Source organism: Balaenoptera ricei, chromosome 3 (assembly GCF_028023285.1).
Source record: "Balaenoptera ricei isolate mBalRic1 chromosome 3, mBalRic1.hap2, whole genome shotgun sequence".
NCBI lineage: Eukaryota > Metazoa > Chordata > Mammalia > Artiodactyla > Balaenopteridae > Balaenoptera > Balaenoptera ricei.
Window position 1 is genome coordinate 15984198 of NC_082641.1, and position 27008 is coordinate 16011205.

Below are 27008 nucleotides of genomic sequence, written 5' to 3' on the forward strand. Positions count from 1 at the left end.
AAGCCCAGAAGATGGTTAGCATTTTTTAGCAATAGAGTATTTTTTAATTAAAGTATGTACATTTTTTAGACATAATGCTATTTCACACTTAATAGACTACAGTATAGTGTAAACAAAACTTTTATATGCACTGGAAAGCATAAAAAAATTCATGTGACTCACTTTATTATGATAATTGCTTTATCGTGGCGGTTTGGAACTGAACCCAAGATGTCTCTGAGGTTCACCTGTAATGATGCCCCTCTCTAATTGCTCATCCAAGAAAATAGCAAACACTCTCTGAAGAAATGTATTACGATTTGAGACTCTTCTAGGTTTAGACACTATGTGTGACACCCAACTAAAAATTGCTAGAGATATTAAGAAACAAGACCATTATATCCCAGTCCGGTCTCCCCAGTCCCCTTGATGAAAGACAAAAAGAAAATTTATCACTTTATTAAGAAAGTTAAGTTAGCTGACAGTGATTGTAAAATCATTAAGATTAATATGTTCAAGAAAATAGAGGGAGAAAAAAAAGATAGAAAACATAAAAGAAATTATAGAGAATTTCACAAGATCTATATCTCTATAAAAGGAAAAAAAGAAAAAAGAAAAAAAAAAAAAAAACAGCTATCAACCAAAGCAGTGAGTGGACCACATTCTCTTTGAGTGCATGTATTTGATTTGATAGGACACTTGCTTCCTTGAGCAGAATATTAGTTAAATGCTGGTGTTTTCTACCAGTATATTCCTAACCTATGTCACAGTGAATAATAAACAAAAATAGGCCCCAAATAAAGAAACTTTTATATATGTAGGATGGAACACTTAAGAAGACATTTGTTTTCTAACGTTCAGATAAATTAGCAGATTCCAAATTAATGAGGGATAAAACATAGGGCAGGAAAGATCTAACAAAGATGGCGAAGAACTGAAACAACATGAAACGTTACCTTAAATTTAAGTATTTATCAAGCAGATCTGGGCTGTGAATAGGAGAATCCCACCAGGGTAAAAATGGAGGAAAATCTTCTTAGTTGATATAAGGACATTAGCTATGATTCCAGGCATAAACACTATTAAGGTATATGTCTCTGGGATTCAGCTTTTATTGTGGTCAAGGGTAGGAGCCTAGAGTTTCTCAAGCTCACTCTTTACAGATGAATTTAAAACATAAGAAGAGGAATTTAAAGTTGGGGAAGAGAAAAAAAAAAAAAAAAAAGCCCAAGTGATCAGTTACTGAAATCACCCAAAAATCTCTAGAACAAAAGGGAATGGGAGAGCTGGCTTTCTATCTACTAGTGGCTGACAATGTGTTTATTCAAGACAGCCATCTTTGAAATGGCTGCTTCTTTGAAATGGATTCCTGTCAATCAATCAAATTTTAGTCACGCAGTTACATTACAAAAAAATAAAAAAGAAAAGAAAAGCCAGCCGTCAGGGTTTACACTACCTTTATATCTTTACAATATCATCTTCATAATAATTAGAGGAAACAATTAACAGATTATTCCTTGAGCTAACATTCTGTTCAAGAAAGCAAGAGTCCTATCTATCAAAGCAAATACATCCATTCAGAGAAAAGGTACTCCAAACACTCATTGCTTTAGTTGATAGCCATTTCTTCCTTTCATAGAGATGTAAATCTTTACCATCTTTATAATATCTTGATACGTTAGGATATGCCCTCTTTTCTTCTCTTTCCTCTAACTATACACATCCTTTTTCTTCTTTTCCTACATTCTTGCTTTTCTCAACCCTTTACCATTTGCATTTTATTAACAGATTATTAAATTCAGTTTATGATAAAAATTATATTTAACTTATAGATTAATTTGGAAAATTGAGTGTTGATTTACTAATGGGGTAAAGATATTATTTTTGTGTTTTTTATATTTTCACTAACATTGCCTTTCAAAATGGTGAACTTGAACATTATTTATTGGAAATTTTTTCTCTGATGATCTTACAAGAGTTTTTTGTTAATTTGTTTGATTTGTTTTTACCATTTTAAATTTATCTGATTTGCTATTTATTCATATTTTTTACATATAGAAAATCTAGCCATTTGGGGCATTTATTTGTATTCCAAAATTTGGCAATCTATCCAATTGTTTCTTAAGATGTTTCTGTGGATTCTTTTAAATTTTCACAAAGACAATTGCATCTCATTTGTTAACAATGATAATCTTATGTTTTGTTTCTATGTATTATTGTTCTTTTGTTCTATTTTTGTTTTGTTTTATCTTTTTTGGACTGAGGAGAACATTCAGTACACTGCTGATTAATTGTAGTGATTGAAATATCCTGAGACTAGCAGAATTGTCCAGCTGAACCCAACAGAAATTGCTAATGCTTAGAAATGTGAGCTAAATAAATGAACAAATGTGCTTTATTTTAAGAAAACTGGTTTTGGAATTGTTTTCTTTTTCAGCAATAGTTGTTTTTTTTAAGCAATAGCTAAATATTTCTAACTTTTTATGTAAAATTTCCTATCACATTTTGAATTTGGCATATCTCTTGTAAGCAACATATAAGGGTTTATTTTTAAAATAAAATATATTTAAAAATGATATTTAATCTGTGACTATGGTATATTTGAACTACTTTCTACTTCAAATAAAATTGTCATTGCTTCTATTTTGCATCTTTTATTCTACTTTCTGACCTCTGTTCTACTGATGAAATAAGTTTTATTATTTAACTTTTCAAAAATCTCTCTTTGCTTTGGAAATTACAGACTCTTATTCTATTAACTCTCCATTATTCTAGTGTTAACTCTTCAAGTTTTAACATTTGAAATGAAATGTTAATTGAAAGGCTTTTTTGTCTATTATTTCTTGCAGAGATCCTGAAGGCAAAGATTAATACAATATTTGCCAAAATGTCAGTAGCTAAAAATTAAAAGTTTCTCTTCTTATACATTGGAAAAAAGTCTTTAATAACCGTCCTCCCTTAATTCCTGATAGCTTACCACTGTTAACTACATATAGAGAATGTTGACTATAGGAAATTCTTTTCCTTTAGCAGTTTGAGCGTATAACTGTTATCAACTTCTGTCATCTTTTTTTCTTTTTTAACAGGAATCTACTTTAGATCTAATTAGTATTGCTTTTTAAATATTCTGCCTTTTCTTTTTGATTAAATATTTTTTCTCTTTATCTTTGAGGTTTAGCACTTTTAAATTGGCATATTCAAGTATAGATTTGATTTTCTGCTTGCCTTTGGGTGTTCTTTTTTTTTTATAATAGCCAATTTTTTTAATTAATTAATTAATTAATTAATTTTTGGTTGCGTTGGGTCTTTGTTGCTGCACGCAGATTTTCTCTAGTTGTGGCGAGTGGGGGCTACTCTTCATTGCAGTGCATGGGCTTCTCATTGTGGTGGCTTCTCTTGTTGTGGAGCACGGGCTCTAGGTGCGTGGGCTTCAGCAGTTGTGGCACGCGGGCTCAGTAGTTGTGGTGCACAGGCTTAGTTGCTCTGCAGCATGTGGGATCTTCCTGGACCAGGGCTCGAACCCGTGTCCCCTGCATTGGCAGGTGATTCTTAACCACTGCACAACCAGGGAAGTCCCTGGTGTTCATGTTAATTGTGAGGGTCCACATATTTTCAACTTTGAAAAATTGTCATGCAATTTTATCTACATATATTGCTTGTTGCTATAATTTCTTTCTAATTCTGCCAAATATTTTATATTCCATATCTGTTAAGTGTTCTCACAATTTTTAAAAATTTTGATGTATCTGAACTTTGTTTGCTTGAATTAATGGATTTTACGTTTGACTTGTTAAATCTCTCTGTGTCCAGTCTAGAAGTAATGCATTTTTTTATTGTTCTCTCTTTGTATCTGTGTGTGTGTATATACAACATATACATATATATACAAATATACATATATACATCATACATGTATATATTCATATATGTTTACACATAATTAAATTTTCAATGTATGGATAATTTATATCTATATAGTCTATATGTATAAATCTATGTAATTTCTAGATATAATTCTATACACATTTCTATATATTTAATACCTATATTTTAATATTTATCTTATGTATACATGACATATATACATACATATATATAAACAAAATTTCAAATTTTAATTTCTGTATATGTTTATATATAATTATGTATATAACACTAAACATCTATATATTTTCATGTCACTTTATATACTTTTCTATCTATACAAAAACTGTAGTTTTATTTTAATAAGGATTTTTAAATTATTTTTATATAAATATTTTCTTTCATTGTCTCATTTCATGTAATCACTTCTAGGTCTTTTTAAAAAAAAAGTTCTTTTTTTTAATTTTGAAAATGCTAAACATGCTAATATTCAAGTATTTTTCTGTTCATTTATGTATTTTGCATGATTCAGAGTGAATTCATTTTCTGATTTATTTCTTATTATTTATTGACTATCTTTTAATTCTTTGACTTTCAGATTTATCATACACAACAATAAGCATTTCTCTCTGTCTAATTTTGGAAACAGCTTTTTGTCTCTACTCACTCTTTGCCATAAAGCAGTTTTGGAGATGCCACTAAACCCATGGCTTCCTGATCACTCATCCTGGCTTGGAGTCTCTGTCTGGTTTCTATTGTTCCCTGAATATTCATGTTCGTGTAAGCAGGGGGCACAGAAGAACAATGGTTTTAATTTTTTCTTCTAGATTTCTTTATGTTCTGGGGGCATGTAAATGTTTCCTAACTCACAGGATGCAATGACCAAGCTGCAGGATCCAGTAGGCCTGGACTTGCTGACTCTTATTCTTTGTAGTTTGTTCTGGTTGTTGGTCAGAGAGGTGTTTATGTACCCATGAATATATGTATATATTCATTTTGGTATAACTATTCCATTTTAAATTTCATCTTTGTAACTTATTATCCATAACTGCCTTCTGTTTAGAGAAAAGTCCATCTTGACTCTAATATCTTTATACAGCGTCATTAATTCCCCCAATGCTACAAAGTAGATATTTCAAACCAAAACTTAATGGATGTAAAAACTGAGGTTGAGAGAAGTTTGGTGGCTTGTCTTATCTAGCATAAACAAGGCTGTTTGCTCAAGCATGTGTTTTCACCTGTGTGCTAGTATCTTTTTTTCAGAAAATTGCTGCTTTTTCTATCTGAAAGAAATTATTTGCGTTATGTATAATTTCATCAATTCCCAAAAATGTTTAAAATAATTAAATAAATTTAAAAATAAATTAAAACATCTTTACTCCCATACAACTGCCCACAGGCATCACATACTTGAGATGGCATAGCTGATTTAAAGCATTCATATATATGGTTAAAATAAATGTTAAAAAATTTACATCAGCATTATAAACACTTTCAAAAGTGTGTACATATTTGAGGGGAATTTTTTGAATGTGAGTTCCCAGCACTGGTAATATTGTCATACAACTAAAATGAGACCTTTTGAATATATTCATCAGTTAAATTGAGAAATTCCAGGCATAATCATCTTGAATGAAGGACTTTTAGTCACTAATGTGGGTTTCAACAACAGTAAAATTCTCTTGTTTTTCTAAAATACTTCGGGAGTTATTTACATTAAATAGCTAGATTACAGCATATCTTCAAATCTAAGTCAATTTTTATAATATCATCAAATTAAAATTACTTTTAAAAGTAAATAAAATTTTTATTGGAATGGAAAAAATTCAACTGAAATATAAGTATTATTTCTAAATATGTGTTTCTAAATATAGTAAATTTCAATCTACTAAAGCAGAAAGTTAAATGCTCTCCAAATTATGCAATTATTTGAATATGGGAAAATATGAATTTATTTTCAGATATTTAGCATAGTTAATTATAATATTTAAATACATTTGGGATTGTAGGGTGTGATGTTCAGATGTAAATAAATGTTCAACAGTCAATTAAATACAATTTGTCATACACAAACATGGATAAATATATATTGCCATAAGTACAGCTGACCACAGGGATAGTTAAAATGAGAGAGACAAACAAGCTTGGTATTTTTATATGAATTTTGTTATGGCCACATGCACAATTTAGTATCCTTGTTATGATTATTTAAGGAGGCTTAGGGATAATGGAAAAAATGTTTAGCGGGTTGTCATTTAGTGATTTTATTTTTGCTTGAATTTGAAAATGCTTCTCCATGAAGGGTACAGAGAAGGAATTAACTATTTACTTCAAAATGTATGTGCTATTGTTTCTTTCATGTGATTCTGAGGCACATCTTAAATCCTAAATAACAGTATATTCAGATATATGTGATCAAAAACTAGTTTTGAGAAGAGAAAGTTGATGCCAGTCAGAACACTGTACATATTGAGTGGCTTGCTGTTTCCCTTCCATATGGAAGAAAGACTTTTACACAACTTTGAGGAATCTACCAAATAAGGAATCTAAATCATGGTGAATCTTCTCTAGTTATTATGTTCTTTTTTCCCTATGCAATAAGAAGGTTAAACAAAAATAATTCAAAAATTTCCACAATGCTCTGTAATTATGCATATGTATCTACCCATATTTTGGAAAAACATTCATAATAACAAGGGGAAATATAATTTGTACAGCACATCTTGATAGCCTTGCTAAAGCAAGATGATTTCAAACATTGCAGTTCCTCTTCTAATGCTCCCTAGGACATATTTTTCATTTTTCCTAATTTAAATTTTTTCCACCTCCTAGCAGTTGCAGCAGCTCTCATAAACATGTTTGTCAGCTAAGATTTCTCTTAAAATTTGCCCAAGAGCATATTACACGTACATTTCTTGTTTAAAGGGATGCTTCTGAATAAACTCATTGAAAGTTATTTGTACATATGGCTCAATTTTAAACACAAGCTATTCACGGATCATAACACATTAACATCAAACTGACTTTGAATGTTGATTTGCAAGCTGTTCATGAGTATATAAGAATAAAGCAAAGCTGCTCAGGCCTACTCCATATCAAGTCAAAGCAGATACCACATAGATCAAAAAATATATGTATTCATGTTCACCTTCATTGTCCTTCAGAGTGAAGTTTGGGTTTATAGACAGATGTTCATCAAGAAAGAAGTTAAACTTTTGTCCATTGGCAAAATCATCCTTATCAGTGGCACTGATGGTATGAATAACCTAAAGAAAAGACAAAATTAAATACTAAATTTAATTTGGCTTCTTCCCTTGATTTTAATTATATTTTAACATTTTCCGTATCCAACTTGAGTGCTTTCAAATTCTTATTCTAGTAAAAGTATCAGCTAATTTGCTCTCCCTTGCATTAGACTTTAAGAAATGTATTATGGCACACCATATAATCATTCACACTTTATTTTCTAGCATGGCACAAACATTTAATTTTTTTTTCCTTTATTACCCACAGTACCTTGGGGCCAATTAGTTGTAAGGTTTTGTGTGAACATCTGTTTGGGGAGATGTGAAATATGGTTTGTACAAATACCAATATCCCAGTGTTGATGTAGGACAGCCTTTCTGTACATGCTGGTCTCAGTCAGCAAATGCAAAAGCACTAGAGTCATAATTTTTGTTTTAGGAGACCTCTGAGATCATGATCCAGCCCCTGCGTTTTAGGGACGAGGACTCTGAGTCCCAAAAGGAGTGTGATGTGCCTCAAATCTGTAAAAATGTGGCAGAGGTAAAACTAGACCGCCCAGAGCTTTATGAAATTTTTTCATCCCTAGTGGTTGAGAGAAAGTAATACCCAAATTTGGACTTTACGCACATTAAGGAACAGAGAAAGTTAGAATATATATAAAAAAAAAAAAAAATCCCAGGTAGCCTAAGAGCAGCATACACATTCCAATCGTTACAGTCATTACAATCTTTAAAAGTAATATTGAAACAAACAAGCAAGATGATGTTTTCCTTTTGAAAAAAAATTAGTATCCTAATGCTCAAGTGTCCTCTTTCCAGCTTTTCCTTAGAGAAATTGAAAACAGAGGGAAAGTAGAGCCAGAAAAATAGTATTTCCTGCATATGAAATATAGTACGTGCATTTCAAAAATTGATACGATTTCTAAGAACATTTTACTCAGTTTCACCACATTTCAATATTTTACAGGTGAGATAATCCACCAAAATGCATCATAGTTAAAACCTAAATTCCTCTCCAGGTACTGAGACTGTTTGTTAGCTTGTGAGGGAGATGAGGAGGAATATAAAGGCACTGAGAATGAGTGGTCAGGGAGAGTAGGAGCAGAAGAGCATGTGTTTTCATGAAGTGAAAGTGAAGAAAGAACTTCAGGGTATAGAAGTGATCAATTTCCTCCATATATTCCAGTGGCTCATTCCTTATACCCTTTCCCATCACCATTCAGAATTTACTTTCTCAGCAGGAGATCCTGGGTGAAAGCCCCTCCCCCTACATATTCCAAGAAGTTTCTATCATTCTTCTCTTCATTACTTCCCTCCATATTATTTATCTATGAACTGAAAATTTACAAGTTGCTTTTTTTTTTTTTCATTGAAAGCACAACTAGTATCTGGACAGATACATATATTTTTTCTTGCTATCGCCTTTTGACTATAAATAGAATAAACTGATGGATAATCAGAAGCAATCTTTATGATTTTTCTCAAGCGCAGGAAAAGCTCCATAGCATTTAGAGTGTGCAAAATCTGAAGAGCACAACTACATTTTCTACACGTTAGTTACTTAGTATCAAATTGAAATAAAATATCAAATTTTCAAGGTTGTTTTCAGGGTTAGATAAAAGAAATACTGTCAGCCCTCCATGTCCGTGGTTCTAAATCTGTGGTTTCAACCACCACGGGCCAAAAATATTTTTAAAAATTCCAGAAAGTTCCAAAAAGTAAAACTTGATGCCATGCAGTGCCAACTATTTAGATGGCATTTACATTGTATTTACAACAATTTACATAGTATTCACATTGTATTAGGTATTATAAGATATTATAAGAGATGATTTAAAGTATATGGGAGGATGTGTGTAAGTTATATGCAAACACTACACCATTTGGTATAAGGGATTTGAGCACTTGTGGATTCTGTTATCTTGAGGGGGGCGGGGTCCTGGAACCAATTCCCCACAGATTCTAAGGGACGGCGGTATAAATTTTTCTTTGGGAAAATAAATGTCTTCTCACTCTTATTCTTCATTCATTGTGATTCTCCAATTTACAATCCTATTTCCTCAATGATACCTCATAACATACTGACACATTTGCAAGTTCACTTCTTATCCTAGGATGTAACTCTGGAGGGGATTGGTAAAGAACAATTAATTTAAATAAACTGAGCTATTTATGTTTTCTGTTATCAATGCTTTGGAACAATTTTCTTTTCTTCTCATTTCAAAGTTAATTTATCACTTATTTTAAATTTTCTTAAATTTTTACAAACATGAGCTTATTCAATTTGTTAAACACTGATATAATTCATATTATATTTTGTTTACTATTTTTTTGTTATCTCTAAAATATAAATATCCCTTCCATTTTTATACAGGTAATTTCAAATCTCAATTTACCAGGAAGCTCACTTATGGCAAATTTTTCTTCCTCAGAAAGGGTTCTCAGTCTCATCTACATAGTAAATGATAAGTTGGTTACCACATTTTGTTTAAGAGTGAACGATTCATCTTGAACTTTTGTAGAACTGTTGGACATGCATCTGTACCTAAATATTTTTCCATAATATTTCTGAGAGATGTTTCTAAAAACCTAGTATGTTGGTCTTCTTTTTTTTAATCTAGAACTCCTAGATATTCTCTTGATGAGAGAAGGTATATTCAATTTCTTTTTTGGTTGTTTTACTAATGACCTTTTCTCTTTCATTAGGAAATGGGTTTTCCATTTGTTTCCTCAGACTTTTAATAGAAAACATACCTAAGAAGTTAACATGTTTATGACTTTTAGAAGATTTAAACTTCTGGCAGATATCAGATAATTGCCATGTTTCCATTCATCAATATTTTCTACCATTCTTTCAGACTTATTGATTTATCTACACTGTGCTACCTGTACTCTCTGTGCAGCTAGTTGGTTATGTATGATCCATAAAAAATTTATTTTCTGACTCTCTTTCTTTCTAACTGGACTCCAATGTTTTCTATCACTTGCACATTATGCAATAAGTACACAAAGTATTTGATTATTTTGAAAGATCTGAGATTTACTCTAACAAAGGGAGAGAAAACTCAAATTGATGGATGGTATTTACAAATAATTACTAGCAGAATATTTTGATAATGCCCATGAATAAGGATTCATTTTTGGTAGAAAATAATTAAAACCAATTTTATATTCCTTTTATTAAATAAATGTATCCCCTTGTTTAAATGTGTTTAAAACATATTTAAAATCTATCACTTCTAGAGTGCTTTAATTAGGAAAAATAGTGTCAGAAATTTATACAAATAACATAGTCTTCTATTTGGTAAATGAGCTAACCCTAACTAAAACAAATTAAAAAGGAAATTCTATGGAATGCATTGCATCTTCTTTTAATTAATAGAGTTTGCCTTATAATATGATCTCAAATGATCATTTCATTTGAGAATAATACCAACTTTTGTTAGTTAGCTGAGGTTTATCTTCGATAAGATGTAAAATCTCTACTGATCTAGTTAACTTTTTCCATACAAAGTTGTACTGTTAATAATATCAGTAATACCATGGATATCATGGGGGCAGAGGCTGGTGTTATGTAATAAAATGTTTTCTTTTATATGTTATGTTTTCTAAGTTTACTTCTAAAAAGAAAAAATACAGAGGGAAAAGTCAATATGAATAAGACAGAAAGCATTCCCTTTGTTATTTCTCAAAGTTTCTAGGTGTAGGCACATCTCAACTATTTTGAATTCACTCTTCTTTGGGAACTGATTTCAAATTTCATGCATGCATGATTTTCTTTTTAGTATTTTTTATGCAAGTTACTTAAAAGATTTTTTTCAGAACAGGAAAATATATTAACTCAGAGAAATATATTGTTGAAGTTTATATTGATACCTGAATCGACCTGAACTCTGCTCTTACATGTGGTTTGAACCTCTGCTTTCAGAAAAAAACAGTCTCTTTGCTGTAGCCACATGCTGTTACATTTAAATGCACAACATCCATAACAGAAGTGTCTGTAATTCTAAAAGCTATTGTCATAGAAAGAGGAACTGTCGCAATACAAATACGCTTCAGAAAAGCTATTTCACAAATCATTATTTAAATAGTTTCCTATTCCATCCCTGCATCAAAATATACAGTTTCTCCAGAAACGCTACAACCATAAGAGTAAATGAACCAAAGACCTCAAAATTAAATAATAGAAAGATTCAGACAACTTTCCACTGTAATGGGTTAATCATACAATTGACTACATGAATGGGTAATGATTTCTTTAAACGCAGGTGTAATAAGCAATACTTTTAAAATGATGTTTTTATTCCCTCAATGAAATGTCTAAATTCATTTTGGTGAAAGAGTTGGAAACAAAAGCTCAGATAACATAAAGAATCCAGTTTTCTTACAGTGACATCGAAAATCATGCAATACTAAAGACAGCAATGATGCTTAAATGTGAATATAGTTTACAAAGAATAAGCAGTATTCACATAACTTAAAATATATTAGAACTTTGGGGGGCTAGGTCTAGCAATTACTTCTTGAAAATAGTAACAGTTATATGAAAAAAAGATAAATACTATATAAATGGTTAATGGGGCTCAGAAAAGAAATGGTTTGTCACAGATTTAGCCCTCTCTAAAAAATGGAATAACTTTTCACCTGAGGAGAACAGGACAACCCACACTTAAAGGAATTTAAGACATATCTAGTCATATACTCATAGAATCTCAGGCTTGGAAGGGCCCTGAAATTCTGACAATTTTCTTCATTTTAGAGATGAAGAGACCACTTGTCAACATCACATTAAATTACTTCTTAGGAAGGCTACAGAGTTTAGGTGGTCAGTGTAGAGGGTAAAACAGAAGGACCCAGGCTAACAATGTGACATTAAGAGGAAAGCATGGCCAGTGAGAATGCCTGAATGGACTTCCTCATGAGCAAAAAGTGGACAACATGCGAGGTCAATGGAAAAAGTCAAGGTCACATGCCAATATGAAGAGAGTGCAAGCCAGAAAACTGAGACTAGCATTTTCGATTACAGAGAAGATGTTTACATCCACAGGGGAAGGATCAGCTGATCCAAGAGCAAGGGCTGAGTATCATCTGCTCAGAAATCTAGTAGTGTCACCTACACCTACAAAACTGGTACATGTGAGTCGCTCCTAATACAAGATCACACTTTATCTTTGAAGTAAAAATTATTAATTAATTAGTTAATTAAAACAAAATTTTTAAAAGAAATAGTCTAAAAAGAAAACATCTAAAAAAAGCTGATGATTTTTGACTCTTTATGTCACATTTCAAATGATCTAAGTTTAAATTCTCTGAATAACCTAGGAACCAAACAAACAAAGATTCAGTGAGGGAAAGGTCCTAAGTTTACTAAAAGTTGTTATTTATAGATTAGGTAATTGATACCTAAGTAAAGCAATATTTATTTCTAGATATTTTATTTTCTTAAAGTGGTATTACATGGTATAGTGTTTTAAGTTTCATTTTCTAATTGTTTCTAATATAAAGAAAAAGAAGAAATACATTTATATTGACCTTATATTTAGCACAAGTATCAATTTTATTCACAAATTCAACTACTGTATAGTAGTATTACCACTATTATTAGTAGTATTGTTATTATTAATGAATGTTTAATTTTATCAAAACCTTTGGCTTCACCCATCAAAATGAATTTTAATTTTTCTCCTTCTCATTTTAAAGTAATTATTTTTTCTGGATTTGCTTTGACAATATTTTATTTATGGTATTTCTATGTTCATGAAAGAGAATATCTATAATTCAAATTATATCCTTCTCAGGTTTTGATTTCAAAGTTTGTTGTCAGCATAAAATGAGTAAAAAACTGATTGCCCTTTTTTCCTTTTTGATACAGTATATTTTGATTATCATTCCATTTGAATATTTTCAATTTTTATTACTTTATTGGCTCATGGCTTATTTAAAAGTGTCTTTCTTCATTTCTGATGGAGTTTTTCTAGCAATATTTTTGAATTAGTATCTTGCATTATTTTATTGTAATAAAAATGAGGCCAATTCTTTGAAAATTATTAATACTTGCCTTGTGGTCCTGAATATGGTAAATTTTGGTCAATGTTTTGTGTAAATTTTGAAAGAATGCATAATCTAAAGTTGTTCAATGCAATGTTCTATATTTGTTAAACAGCAAAGTTTGTTAATTGTGGTATTCAATTTTTAGTTTCCTTAATAAAATTTTATGTGATTATTCTATCAGTTTCTGGCAGAAGCATACTAAAACTCTCAGCACAATAATCTTCTCTGTAGACATTTCTTAAATATTTTGGTGATTTTATTTTAACATAAATATTGATATATACTTCTTTAAGTTTACATTATATTTGTTTGCTTTTTATTTTTCTACTTGTTCCATATTTATTATCTTATTTCTTGGTTTTTAAAAAAATTACCATGACTTCTACCTAGCTATTATAAATTTGTATACTAAGACTTTCTCTTTTATTTTGCTTATCTTGTGTTATAAAACAAAACTATATCTCAACAGCAAAGATGAAAATTTGTCATTCTAACTTTGAATTTTAAAAACGTCACAGAAATCCACAGGGTTATTTTGGAAATATTAAATTGGTTATAAACTTCATATTTTATTCTTTACATTTTAGTTTTGAAATATGCCCTTCTAGAATCCTTGAAAATAGGTCCTATATAAAACGATTTTTTTCCCTTTATCTTTGTATCATAAAATATAAAAAAGCAAGATAAAATCACATGCAACAATTTTGTATATGTGTGAATTATTTAATTGAATGAACATTTTAATAAACATAATAAAGGTCAAGAAATAAAACTGTCAACATCACTTTATTTAGGAGTATTTTAAATTCCAATTTCTATTATCTTGTTAGTTACATAGTCTTTTACTATTTTATTACTTAAACTAAAAATTACTGTATTCATTCTTGACACATAAAATCTATTATAAATTAGTAGTTTATCAATTACCCCAAATTTAAGGAGTTTAGAATATTTTAACTTTGTCTCCTTCCTTCTGATACCTTGTTCCCATGTATACTATGTATATTTTAAACCCCAGAAAATATTCCTTTGTTTTCTATTCACTCATTAATAATTTATTGTTAACAATATATTTACTGATTGCTTTGGTCTTTAAGGATTCTTGCCACTCCAAGATGCCAATTTGATTATTTTCTTTTTTCTTTTTCCAAAAAAAGCTTTAATGTGTGTATTGGCAAGGAATTTTCACTTTTTTTTTGACCTAAATACGAGTTTTTCTTGTCTTTATTTATTTTATTTATTTATTTATTTTTTAAGCCCCTTCCCCGGCCGCTGGCTTCCCAGACCATGCCTCCCCGGCGCCGCCGCGACCGCCACCGCGTGCCCAGGACCCTTGCCTTTATTTTCAAGGACGATTTTTGGTACACAAAAGAATTCATGGTTGTCAGATAGTATCTCTGGCTCTTTGGATTTATCTTTCCTTTTTTTTTTTTTTTATCTTTCATTCTTCCTGATTAAATAATCAGCTTTTGAAATTGTTCTTTTAAAGGTTTTGAGTATTATTTTTATATTCTACATACTAATCCTTCATTGGATAAACGGTTTGCATGTATCTTTTCCCACTATGTGGTTTTTCTTCTTATCCTCTTAACAGGATCTTTCAGAAAGCAAAAATGTTTAGTTTTGATCAAGTCCAACTTATCAATTTTTTTCTTTTATGGATTATGCTTTTGGTGTCATCTAAGAACTCTTTGCCTGGCACTACATCCGTTTATTACCCCTAACAGTATTATGTCTTTTTTCTCTAGATGTTTTAAATTTTAAACTTAATTTTATTTCTGAAATTTTATTTCAATTCATCTAGGTATAGTTATTTTTGTAAACAGTTGCTCAGATTTTTGTTTTTGTTTTTCTCTATGCTTCTTGAATTTTTGACTTGTTGCTTGCCAACAGTATGGAAAAATTTTCAGTCATGATCTCCTCAAATATTACTTCTGCCCAATTCTCTTTTTTAATATCCCTCTGAGAATTGTATAACTTGTGTATTAGACCTGCATGTTCCATATCTTTCATATTCTTATTAATGTTTTCTATCTTCTTGTCTTTCCATGCTTTAACATGAATATTTAATCTAACCTACTTTCCAGTTCACTATTTTCTCTTCAGCTATGTCTAATCTGTTATTACCAAAATCGAAATCCTATATTAAGTGGCTGAATTTTTTAAAATCTAAATTTTCTATTTGCATGTTTAACATTTTTCTCAATTGTACTTGTATAATATATGTTAAGAAAATAATTCCAGCATGTGTGCATCCATTTCTAACACAATTGAAGTATGATTTGGTAAGTAAATCATTATGTATCTGTACCATAAAATTCTTTACTGTTTTTGAAATGGTGATATAGAAAAATATTTAAGCACTTGAAGTGATAATCTTAATACATTGCTAAGAGTAAACCAGATAACCTGTAAATACTTTCAAATATAATTTTCAGTCATTTTGTCCTCATTCATATTTTCTAATTTTCTTGTGAGAGATAACATGAGAAAATTTCATGTTTTTATATAAAGTGCCCTCCATTTATATATATGTAAATACCTCCCCTGGAAATATTAAAAACATATAATCAATGATAACTTTAGCAAGCCATAATTGATTGTCCCTCATATACAAATACACAAGGCAATGTTTCTCAGGACTATAATTTTGTCACAAGCTTCAAAATGATTTAAAATAATTTTGGATGATATATTTATTCTGGTTTGCCAAAGATAGTAAAAGGGGCTATCTGACTCAGCTGGACCTAGACCCTTTTGACTTTTCTCAATTCATCTGTGGCCAACAGACTTCAAGGTGTCCATCATGGAATGCATGGCTCTTTGTAATCCCTTCCCCTAAAGTCTTTGTGATTTGCGTCCCGCTTCTGGCCAATAGAATGTGGCAAAAGTGTTGATATATTACAATGATTACATTACATTATATGAGACTGTCAGACTCACCAGAGAGACTCTCTTTACTTGTTTGATGAAGACTCTCTTTACTTGTTTGGCCATGTTGGGGAAGCCATATGACACACACACACACGCACAAACTCTGGGTGGCATCTCAGAACTCTGGGGAACACTGAAGAGCCAAGGAACATCCTGAAGCTCTCAGGTCTGCAGCTGAAAGTAACTGAATGCTACCAACAACGACGTGAGCTCAGAAGAGATCCCCAAGCCTCAGGTAAGAACTCAGCTTGATTACGTCTTATGAGACTCCTCCAAAGACCTAGCTAAGCCATGAGCAGAATTCTGATCTGCAGAAACTATGAGATGATAAATATGTGTTGTTTTAAGCTGCTAAGTTTGTGTAATTTGTTACACAGCAGAGAAGACAGATGCATGTTCCCTTCCCATGTCCCACTTGCTTTATGGGCGTCAAAACACTGGCTTCCCTTCGGAATTGTCATGCTCCTTTAACTGGCTGCCATGTTACATCCAGATTCATGTCATGTTCAAGCTCTTCTCTCCATCCTTCACTCTCCCCACCTCCACCAATCATTCACACTCTTCATGTTAAAACCTAATCATCTTCTAGTATCAATACCACTCAATGGCCACTATATGTGACTCCCTCATTCCCTCCAAAATACGTAGACCAGGCCAGTCTCTCCTCCCCACTCTAGTCTCTAAGCTTCATTAGGACAGGAAAAGTTCACTGTTTCCTCCTCATTTAATACAGGGCTGTACCCAAATCATTCAATATCATTTTATTGGTATAATAAATGCATACATGAATGAGTTCATCTGTTGAATTACATTTGGGATCTGCAGAAAATGTATTTTCTATGAGTCTCAAAAAATCTATTTGGTACTTAAAATAAAGCTTTATAAAATTATTTTTTACTAAGCACAAAAATAACACTGGGGGATCTTTGAGGATTATACCTAAGAATAATAGAAATAGAACTGCTTATTTTTCTTCCATTCAAATGTTAGGAAGGAAAAAATTAACTTACCTGGCCAGGCTTAGAATTTTCACAGACAACAATATCATATTCCCTGGCAAGTTCGGGCGGATTGTCATTGACATCCAGAACTCTAATAACCACTGTGACATGGCTCAGCAAACTCGGATTGTCTGCAAAACACATAGGGATGCATTTAGTCTTTCCATGCATACTTTACAGGCTTGGTTTAAAACCAATCTCCTTAATACTGTAGCTTGTCACTAGCCCCATATGCTGCAGCAGGACTTTTGGCAAAAGACATCTTTATGATGACACTCTTTGTTAGAACTCATTAACTTACAGAAAAATGAAGAATGAACACCAAGGCATGACATGAATGCTAAAATGATATTTTGTCATATCAAGGAAATTACATGTTATTCAGGAACTGAAATGGGAGAAAGTTGTCAGAATTCATTGTATGCTGTCAGAGTCTAAGGGATGAACAACTGGTTTCATCATTAATCTAAGAAAAACAGAGTAGTTGGGGAAAAAAATCACATGATCTTTAAAACATTCAAGGTTTCAAGTCTAAATCAACTTGGAGAAAATAGAAAGTAAAGTTCTTTACACCAGGGTAAAATTTTTCTTACAGAAGAATATATGCAGTTTGTGGTGTCAAGTCATACTTGCAGAAAAATAAAGAATAATTTAAATTAGAACTTAGCATGGTATTCATATATAACTCTGGTAAACATCAAAACATTACAGTTAATATTTTAAAATACTTCTTGAGTGCAGTCTTCTCATATTTCAGTAAGTTTATTAGTTCTGAGATATAAGAAAAGATAAATGTTTGGTTTATTTTATGCATCAAAGCTAAAACTGAAGAATTCATAATGGAAAAATTAATGAGAAGGCAAAAACTAAACACATTAGGAAAAAGGGAATATATATACATACACAGAAGATATTAAAGATAATGGATTTTTAAATTATCCATTAAGAAAATGGATGGATTAGACATGCCATAGGTACTTTTAAAAGAAGTAGAAAATCAGAGTAGTACTACAATAACTAAAGAAACTCAATTTTTAGGTAAAAAATCAGGCCTAGATAATTTTATCTAAAGTTAAAGATACAGGTAACTTCAGTCTTATACATCTTTTCCCCAGAAGACAGAGTAAGGAGGAAATACTCTACAACTTGTTTTTGTGGCCAGTAAAACTTTCACATCAATACCATATGCTCCCACTCATGAGAGATATTAGCTGTCATTGGACTAAACAAAATAATACCAAACCCACTCTACTGGAATGGAAATGAAAGCCTGTCATCAGTTTAGTTCTAGGAATGTTTGCATAGTTTGGCATTAAACCAAGGAAAGAAAGAAGGGAGGGAGGGAGGGAGGAAGGAAGGAAGGAAGGAAGGAAGGCAGACGGGAGGGAGAGAAGAAATGAAGAAGGGAATTTTAAAAAGCATAAATATTATCCAAAAAGTTAATGAATTAAAGGAGGGACAAAAAACACATAGATGCTTATCTTAATACACATAGAAAAAAACAAAAAATAAAATTTAATATCCATACATTCTAAACAAAACAAAGCAAAATCAAAAAAAAAAAAAAACTCTTAGCAAACTAGGAACAGAATGTATCCTCTCAAGCTGATTAAGGATACGTTCAACAAACAACAACAAAAAGTACAACAAACATTATTCTTAATGGTCAAAAACTAACAATAGTTAATAAACAAAGCTATAAGGATCCTTGAAATAAATCTAACAAAATATATGAGAGACATATGCAAAACATTTTACTGAATGTCATTAAAGTAGATCTAAAGTAATTAAGAGGTATATTGCCTATGTGGTTGGAAGACAAAATATATAAATAAAGCCAGCCTCTCCAAATTGATGTGTATTTTTGATGTAATCTAATAGACATCCAATGAGAAATGTTCACAGAAATTGAAAGCCGATTCTAAGATTTATAAGTACTAAGATTGTCCAGACTTGTATGAAGTACAGAAAAGGATAATTGCTCTACCATTTATCAAGCTTTATTATTTGGTATTAGAACCTAGGTCACTTTGACAGTGTCGAAGGGATAGACAAACAGAAACAGAAAACAGAACACAGCCACAGATCCACTATATACAGAAATTTAATATATGGTAATGATGCTATTGCAGATCAATGGGGAAAGTACAGATTGATCAAGAAATAGTTTTAGGGGCTTCCCTGGTGGCGCAGTGGTTGAGAGTCTGCCTGCCAATGCAGGGGACACGGGTTCGAGCCCTGGTCTGGGAGGATCCCACATGCCGCGGAGCAGCCAGGCCCGTGAGCCACAACTACTGAGCCTGCGCGTCTGGAGCCTGTGCCCCGCAACGGGAGGGGCCGCGATAGTGAGAGGCCCGCGCACCGCGATGAAGAGTGGCCCCCACTTGCCGCAACTAGAGAAAGCCCTCGCACAGAAACAAGGACCCAACACAGCCATAAATAAATACATAAATAGTTTTAGTAAAGTTTGTTACCACGTCATTATCATCATTATAAAATGGGCCATAACTACACTATACACAAAAATACATTTTGAATAATTAAGGACTTAAATATATAAGGCAAAAATTATACATACTTTAGAAAAAATATTAGCATGTAATATATTAAAGCTCATGAAAGATTTCAAAATATAAAATGCACTAATCATAAAGGAAGCATTGATAAATTTGATTACAGTGAAATGTGACTTTTTTCATTTCCTTCAAATATGCCACAAAGAGGACAAAATGTCACAAAATGAGTGAAAATATTTGCAGCACACACAACTGACAAAGGATCTGTATCTCTAATATATAGTGCAATGTATTGACTCAATAAGAAAAAGAGATAGCTCAATAAAAAAATGGGTAAAACAAAGGACAAACATTTAACAGAAGTAATATAAATGGCAAATAAACGTGAAAAAGTTTTCAACATCAATAGTATTTAAAGAAATACAGCTTAACCAAAATAAGTTATCATTTAATCCCAACAATATTGACACAATATTAAGAAGTTTGACAAGATTCTCCAAGTACTGGATTGGATATAGACCAATGGGAATGACTGCAAATTAAAGTAAACCACATGTAATAATTCATACGGTTGTATACTCTCACGTCCAAGATCCAGCCATTTCCTTGGATCATATCCAAAGGAAAATCTCTTGAAAACATACACCACCAGCACAATTAATAGGAACAACAACAGGAAATTACAAATGTCCAGCAACGGCTGAATAGATACAATATGTGATTATTTATATCATAGAGAAAATAAATGAATAGCAACATAACTGCAACATTAGGGACAATCTTAGAAACAAAATGTTGACTGAAATATTTTTTCAGAAATGTCTCAGAAGATTGCATTCAAATATGGTAGAATTTTGCAAAGCTGAAAAAAAACATGCAAAACTAAATAACTGATTGCAAAATGAAATAGTATATTGTTGAGGATATGTTCCTAATAACACTAATTCTTAAGTACAGTGATATGTTAAAATTTATTTATTATCATGTTTTGCAATATCTTCTTTGTAACTGTTGAGTACTACATTAACTATACAGAAAAAAGTTACAAAAACATCTTAAAATTAATATATTGTGTAGATTGCTTAATATATAATAGCTACCAGAATTGGCATTAATGAATTTTTGTCACTATACAGTGAAAGATAATGAGATGCTTATATATTATATTAGATAATTAATTAATATAATATTTTATATTATAAAGATAAATAGATCCATGAAATTAGAATTAGTTAAATGCTAATTTAAACATTTGCTTATTTAGAGTGATTTATTATGAAAAAGCATTGCTAAGCTTTTCTAGAAGCTAATACTTGATCTTTTTATAATTTTAAAACTGAAAGAGAATATTCAGCCTGAAATCTCATTTTGTAAATTACAAAATTGAAATTGACACTGTTTAAATGACATATCTTGGCAAAGCCAAGGTTATGGTTTACTTCTCAGGCCTCACTACTGCCACTATATAAAATATATCTTTTCTATTGTAACCATTGTATATTTGTTAGTGTAGTCCTATGTTTCTCAACCAGGTACTTGCTTACATTTAAGAGCAGACAAAAGCAATCTGTTCCAGAAATCTGAGGCAAGAATAATATTGTTAGTTTTAATCATTGGTATCAGCAGCCTTAAAATGAGTAAATAGTTCTCTGCTCCTTTTCTGAACAGAAAGTGTTAGAAGCAACCTTGGCGTATCAGAAAACTGTTTTGTAAGAGAGGATTCTGGAAAGACTGTATCTTGAGGAAGGAATAGAATAAAAAAACACCTAAGCATTTGACCGTTTTCAAGCATCACCTTCTCACTGCCCCACCTCTGCATCGCTCACGCTGTCCTTTGGAACTGGCATAGCCTGGCCACATTCCATACCTGGGTACAGGAAACTAAATCCTTCTGGATGGAAACAGACTCTCTCCATGTTGCTCCAATGTTATTGTATATCTCCAGTGTACAATTACTATTCCATCACTTAAGGATTAAAAGTACAGGGCTGAGATCAGACAGATACTGATTTGTCTGTAGGCTTACTACCATTTTGTGTTCTGCGGGGAAGTTAAACTGAATCTAACCTTACTGTAGATGCAACTAATGATCTGTAGGACATGCACTCTCAAGGGAGCCTTAGGAGATACGGATAAAGAGTTATGAAAAACAGAATGTCAGAGTAAGCTTAACGTCATTACTGATGCAAATTGAATAATTGCTGTCTATTTCCTAAAAGTAGGATGGTGTATAAAACCTGTAGCTTTAAATTCCAGATAATTAGAGCTGAAACCCCACTACAGTTTTATAACCACTTGTGGCCTACCTACACTCATTCTAGTATTTTCTGCTCAATAATGAAATTAGCTAAATCTATATTAGTAAATTGGCAAGTTCCTTTGGGTTTTTATTTCTCATTTCCCACAGTCCTAGGGTTAGTATTCTACCCTTTGGATGCCAATCACTTTACCTATAAATGTGAGCATATTCATGTATGTGAGAAGCACTTTGCTAAGGCAAAAATTGGATAATGTCCCTGGAGTTCTTAATGCAACATTTCTATTATTGCTACTATTATTTTTAGGTCCATGCTTCATTTGTAAAAATCAGTTTTCAGTCCTTTTGATGGCAGAGTAAATAAAATACACCATATTCAGACAAACGTCAGTAGGAGGCCCTTTCCAGAATTCTTAAGGAACATGAACTTTGGAAAGTTATTTGTTATTTCTATACCTTAATTATTTAATCTGTAAACAGGAATAAGAATCATGTAATGTGCCAAACTGTTTTTGAGAAACAATTAAGGAAGCTATGTAAACTTTAAAACACTGAGACTGGGAGAGAGCAGAATACCAATTTTAATCCTTTCTGAAAATGAAGGACAAAACAGAATCAAGAACAAAACAGATGGCACACTGACAATCCTATACATGTGCTTTTCGGCACAAACTATCCTGTACTATGTACAAATCATCCAGGTCTTATGCAGTACAGGTGGAACAGGAGCTCACATCAGCAGAGCGCCCCCTATGGAGATAAGGATGCAGTGAAGATTGTATCCCAGTGCAAATGCAAATGGCATGTTAAGATATGTAGAGGGGAATAAAGACACAGACCTACTAGAGAATGGACTTGAGGACACGGGGAGGGGTAAGGGTAAGCTGGGACAAAGTGAGAGAGTGGCATGGACATATACACACTACCAAACGTAAAATAGATAGTTAGTGGGAAGCAGCTGCATAGCACAGGGAAGTCACCTTGGTGCTTTGTGACCACCTAGAGGGGTAGGATAGGGAGGGTGGGAGGGAGGGAGACACAAGAGGAAAGAGATATGGGGACATATGTATATGTATAACTGATTCACTTTGTTATAAAGCAGAAACTAACACACCATTGTAAAGCAATTATACTCCAATAAAGATGTTAAAAAATAAAAATAAATAAAAAAGATATGTAGAGGATTCACAATAACTTGAAGAATAATCGATTTTATCTAGTGAGTTACTTTGAAAATCTGATATGAACTTGCTACTATGTTGGGCTCTAGAGAACACAGAAGCGGTGAAATATGCCCCCCTCTAGATTTCCCATTAGCAATATGGATTGGAGAAAACAGATTCAATATTAGTATTTTTTCAATTTGTCTTCTTTGAAATTGTGACTTATGTATGTAACATATGTTTACTGCAAAGCCATTATTACTTAAATATGCCCTCCTAAAAACCTAAATCATATTCATTAGTATATGTAGCAAGGTTTACTGGGGAATTCAGTAGCTTTCTAATTATTCATATCCTGAAGTTAGCATTAAATAATTGGAAAATATATAAATATATTAAATTTTCTTGTTTATATCATGTAGATTATTTTTCTGAAAATGTGGTTTCATTCTTTTTCTTTATGAAAATTCACTCACAATGAAAAAGCTTATATACTTCTAAAATACTAAACTGCAGTGATTACAAATTTAATTAAATGATTACATTTATAGCTGTCTAAATTTCATAAATGTCCACGCTTATAACAATGCATTAATAAATTTTATTTTTGTAGTCTGCTTCTTTGATTTCTATGAAAAGCTTTCACTATAAGCAAATATCTACAAACCAAAACAGTCTGCACTCTCAAAAGTTAATATGCACAGGTGACAGAACATTTTAACATGCTTGGCTAATATTTTATTTATGAACAAACATGTTTCCACCATTTCCTTAAACAATTTATATAAAAATAAGTTTTGCAAACAAGTAAGTGCTCAAGTGAACCTCAAATATTCCACATGGTATAGTTGTTTGGAAACAAAGGTAGTTTTGATATTTTTTCTTGTCTTTTTAAAATCTTGTATATGAAAGTCATTTAATATATAGGCAAAAAATAAGATAAAATAGTTAATAAGTAATAGAAAAACTCATTAATATGTATTTAATATATGTAAGAATTACTTTATGGAAAAAATTATCACAATGTCTGGTATGTGCCTGGTGTCCCTAATATGCCCTTTTTTCTCTCCTTCTTTCCCTTCTTTATATCTTGTTTAAATAGTAATTGAGAAATCAAATATTGTAATAAAAATAATTTGTCATAATGGATAAGAATATATATCTTATATCTAGTAGATTAATCCTCAAACATCTCTTTCCTGTAGTCAAACAAAATGGTTTAAAATAAAGCATTCTGTGATTATTATACAATAGAAAACTAAAGCAACCCTACATGTTTTAGATCACTTACTTATTTCATAATAGTTAAAGAAAACTAATACTTGCCTAGAAGCACCTTCAAAAATTATAAGGCAATTAGAAATGCATCACTCAAAACTCATTCCATGAATTTATTTAATTTTTTGTCAGTTTACAATATAAAATCTTATTAACACCCTGGTCATCAATAAAGATCCCAGGTTGAAGTGAATTACTTAAAATAAATCTCAGCTTCCTTAAGGACATTATTTTTTTCCTAGTTACCCATAGATCCTCCAACACTTCTAATATGTCTTTAGTGTTATTGCCTGAGATTAGTATAAGTCGGAGGCTTCAAAACTTTGTCATATCTTTTATTTCAAGAATGAACACTGTCTTTGTTCTATAAATCAGAACTGTAGTCAAAATAATTCACCTCTATGTGAAAATCATTACATTGGGTTGGGCAATCTAAGTATTTGCTATTGATTATAAAATTAATTAAAAATACGTTTTTAAAAAACTCTATTAAAATGTCACAATTGGCCCATTCAATTATATTAAAAAATCTAACAAATGTAATGTTTATTTTCTATGTTTTAAGTAATAATTCAGTTTTAACATTTATTTTCCATCTTGGTCTATTCTTCTGTAATGCCTATGAACTATTATAGCTTTTATCTTTGTTAGGGTTCCCAAAATTCAGCTTGTGATCAACTATTGTTCTGTCCTTTGAGCTTATATTTGCAGTCATATTTTTATGCTACCTAAAAGTTCACTAATAAAATAAATCATTTTATATTCTTTTTCATTTTCTGCATGAGCAATATAAGGATAATAAAAATTTTCTTATCATATACAGCCAACACCTCAAAGTGGTTTTGTTAATTATAACAAAATAGCTAACAAGAATTCATTAATACAAATTAGATACATATATATTTTAAATATTTGTATTAAAATATTTGACTATATAATCATTCACCAATCTCAGATCTCTGGATGTAGAGATAAAGTCTTATCTCTGAGAATGGATGGGCTGCTTGGGGTTACTGTCATCAGTCCTGTAAAAACCACATGCACTGCCTCGTCGAAGAATCCAAAATTGATTTAATCCAAGTGAAGGAAAACATGAAGATAAATTCAAAATAATTTAAGTACAGCAACATTTTTTTATGAAATTCCCTGAAGTTTTATAATATATTTATTATATAATTTATATAATATTATAAATTATATATTTTTTATATATATATATAAATAAAACTGTTGGTATGCATGGAAGAGAGTCCAGTGTTTACGGTCAAAGTTGTCATGATAATTGAGTAGATAAATATTAGCATTTATAACAAATTGTGGGTATGTTGTAAATTCATGTGTAAAGTAAATTAATCTTGATTCTTACCTCTCATTATATACAAAACATGGCTCAAAGTAAACCATAGACCAAAATGTAAAACCTTACATTTAAATATATAATAACTAATATGGTAAAAGATTTATTACCTTATGTTTTAGCAAACATTTCTTAGATAATGCCAAAAAAGTCAAGAATCATAAAATAAACCAAAAATATACAATTATACTTTTTCCAAAAACTTGCCCTTCCTCAAACAGCTCTGTAAAGTAATGTTTATTAAGGAAATGAAAAGATAAGACACAGAATATGAAAAAATATTTGAAAAGCAGATACCTGATAAAGTCATATATCCATAATATATTAAAATCTCAAAACTAAATTCTAAAAAGCTAAGCAACCTTATAAAAATGTGCACAAATTTTAACAGCAATTTCACCACAGCAGATATATAGATGTAAGCACATAAAAATATTTTCAGCATCACTAGTCTGTAGTGAAATGCAAATTGAAATAACAATGTTATGTCCCTACACACTAGAATGGGGGGGTGGATACACTGACAATGTCAAGGCTGAGGAGTAACTGTTGGTGGCAATGGTAATAGCCACTTTGGGAAACAATTCGGCATATTTTTATAACTTAAACATACTATTTGGCCCAAAAATTCCACCTCTACCTCTTGACCCAAGGTAAACTAAAACATATGTCCTCAGAAAATCTGATTGTAAATATTGATAGAAGCTTTATTTAGAATAGCTAAAAGGTGGAAACAAGTCATATTTCCATCAACAAATTTAAAAATAACAGTGTGGTATACATTCATATAAGAGAATAACTGGTAATTACCTATTGATAAAGTCATGGACAGATATCAAAAGCATATGCTATATGAAAAAAAGCCAATCGAAAGAGTCTATATGTTTTACCTTTCATTTTTATTACATCTAGGAAAAGCAAAACTATTGACTCAGAAATCAATCACTAGTTTCTAAGATTTGGAAGTAGGGGAAGGGAAATCATTTCAAAGAGAACTTTCTGAAAGTGATAGAATTATGCTATATCATTTTTGTGGCATTATTCATATGACTAGATGTCTCTGCAAAATTCACCAAAATTTATACTTAAAAAAAAGTGATGTTACTATGTAAATTACTGCTTTATAAATCTGACTTCTAAACAAAACAGTGATATATTCTGAGATTTTTGATTTGGAGCCAAGAAACAGTATCACTTAGTTTAGATATTAATTGTATTATGAATAATGATATTAGATTTTTAAATTTAAATATTATGGAAATAAAGCTTTAATTAATAAATATTTGTTTAAAAATGTGTAAAACGGCCTAAAAAAATCACAAAATTCTCAGAGACAAATTTTACAAAAGATGCATAATACTTC

The 27008-nt window shown here is 31.2% G+C and overlaps 1 protein-coding gene across 1 annotated transcript in view; it reads right to left on the reverse strand.

Annotated features, from left to right (window-relative positions):
* Positions 1-27008, reverse strand: part of CDH18 (cadherin 18) — a 328121-nt gene that overhangs the window by 22783 nt on the left and 278330 nt on the right. Inside the window, exons 8-9 of the mRNA XM_059919221.1 lie at positions 17084-17205; positions 6992-7109 (exon numbers count right to left, since the gene is read on the reverse strand). Of these exons, the coding sequence (XP_059775204.1) occupies positions 6992-7109; positions 17084-17205 (240 nt within the window). The remainder of the gene's footprint in view (positions 1-6991; positions 7110-17083; positions 17206-27008) is intronic.